This window comes from Cyprinodon variegatus, unplaced genomic scaffold (assembly GCF_000732505.1).
Source record: "Cyprinodon variegatus isolate N-32 unplaced genomic scaffold, C_variegatus-1.0 Scaffold2358, whole genome shotgun sequence".
Taxonomy (NCBI): domain Eukaryota; kingdom Metazoa; phylum Chordata; class Actinopteri; order Cyprinodontiformes; family Cyprinodontidae; genus Cyprinodon; species Cyprinodon variegatus.
The window spans coordinates 32,732-34,673 of NW_015152811.1; the positions used below are offsets into that span (position 1 = coordinate 32,732).

The 1,942-nt window shown below is 55.0% G+C and overlaps 1 protein-coding gene across 2 annotated transcripts in view; it reads left to right on the top strand.

Moving 5' to 3' along the window:
* phf19 (PHD finger protein 19) overlaps positions 1-1,942 on the top strand; it is an 11,973-nt gene that overhangs the window by 7,243 nt on the left and 2,788 nt on the right. The window contains exons 11-14 of one of the 2 annotated variants that reach the window (XM_015369015.1): positions 1,069-1,129; positions 1,206-1,291; positions 1,366-1,452; positions 1,526-1,938. In XM_015369015.1, coding sequence (XP_015224501.1) covers positions 1,069-1,129; positions 1,206-1,291; positions 1,366-1,452; positions 1,526-1,847 — 556 coding nt within the window. In that variant the 3' untranslated portion in view covers positions 1,848-1,938. Of the gene's footprint in view, positions 1-1,068; positions 1,130-1,205; positions 1,292-1,362; positions 1,453-1,525; positions 1,939-1,942 lie in introns of both variants that reach the window. The other variant, XM_015369014.1, reaches the window with a different exon arrangement.

The window sequence follows — 1,942 nt, forward strand, 5'->3', positions numbered from 1 at the left end:
CGGACGGGCTGACGTTATCCCGGGCCGCCGCGGACGGGCTGACGTTATCCCCGGCCGCCGCGGACGGGCTGACGTTATCCCGGGCCGCCGCGGACGGGCTGACGTTATCCCCGGCCGCCGCGGACGGGCTGACGTTAACCTCGGAGCTCTGCTGGTTGCCGTGATCCTCTCAGCTTTGGACATTATTTTTTTTCATTCCTCACTAAATCAGTAAATGTTCCATATAGTGAAGCATAAAGTATAATATTCTCCCCTCAGATGATCTTAAAATGTACTTTTATTGAACAACATAAGAGAGAACTTAATTATTTAACTTAATCCTCTGCGCTCTGTTAGCGCTAACCTGGAAGCTGCTGCTGCCGCAGTGCATGCTGGGACAGCTGTCAGTCTGAAGAACGGCCAAGCCTGCTCTGATGCATGCTGGGTAAAGGGGGAGGGGCCAGAATAACATCTGGAGCCTTTGTCTGTTCTGGGTCTGCTGTTCTTGTGAATTGGAACAGTGCTAGGGCTGAGGATGATGACGTTTCACGAGAACGCACAAGAACACAGATTAATAAACGGCCTTTGTCTCTGCTGGTAGATTTCATAATGTTCACCATAAGCAGTCTCAGAGGCTGGTCTTCCTTTGGAGGAGAGCGGTGTGCTCTTTGCATTTCCCATCCCTCTGACAGTATTTCCCTAATGCATTCGGTCAGTTATGGCCTTCAAAGCCGTCTTTTAAACCCAGGAGTCTAACTTTATGGCGCCGGCTTCTATTTTCCAACTCTTCCACCTGAAGCCACGGGTCATTATTGCTCTGCTGTGTAGAGTCCTCTACTTCAGAAATCCGCCCTTCCTCCTCAGTCGTTCCTCTGCAGCTTTCACAGCATGTTTCAGTTCCTCAATAGTCCCTTTAATCACTGATGCACCAATCTGCACTTTGTGGAGAGCTGAGCTCTGCTCACCTCAGGAAGGATGCTCTCCAAATGAGCTCAGCTCCATGGGTTTCTGTTCAGCCTTCAGGGTTTAGGACGACTCCAAGCGTCTCTCTGGTGGTGAATCCCTTCTGGTTGTGTTCTGTCTGTCCAGCGTTCAGGCCGAGCGCAAGAGAAGAAAGGCCAAGTGGCTCCTGGAGGACGCCATCCCCACCGTAAGTCTTCTTCTGTGGTTTGTTCGGTTGCTTCAGTCGCACATGGGGCTGGACACTCACCTGTGTGTTCCTGCAGAACCAGGTGACCTGCAGCTGGACCTCCAACCACCACATGGCCAACATCTTTGACTTCACCCTGGATGAGCTGCAGAGCCTGAAGAGGTGAGCTTCCTCCTGCTGACAGAACATCAGACCAGCAGCTGTCCTCTGATGCTCCTCCTCTTGCTCCTCAGCAGCTCCAGCAGAGCCGTCAGCATTGACCAGGACTCCACTGACGCCTCCACCTCGGGTTCTGCCACCACCAGCGGCTCCTACCGCTTCAGGTAACGCCGCCACGTCTCGCCGCGTTCCACGAACGCCTGAGGAACGTGACGCTGACCAGCTGTCTCTCTGCAGGCGGAGAGTGGGCAGCAGGAAGAGGAAGTTGCCTAGCAACAGCTACAGCCAGTGGGCCAATCACAGTGAGGTGGGGGAGGAGTCCTGTGACATGCCAGTGGCTGGAAGGCCCGTCCACCTCAGCTCAGAGCCGTCATGCTTCCTGTCTGACTCCTCCCACATCCCATCTGACTCCTCGCTCCTCCACTCCTCCATCTCCTCGTACTTCGGAGCAGCGGGTCGGCTGACAAACGGCGAGCGGTACCAGGTGCTGGCCCGCCGGGTCACGCGTCAGGGGGCGGTCCAGTACCTCCTGGAGTGGGAGGGGTCCACACCTTTCTAGCAGGTTCCAGGTGTGAAAGGGACGGGCCTCCTGCTTTGCCAGTATTAGAGTTCAGACTGGACCAAAGAGTCTGTAGCTCACAGCTGTTCCCTCCC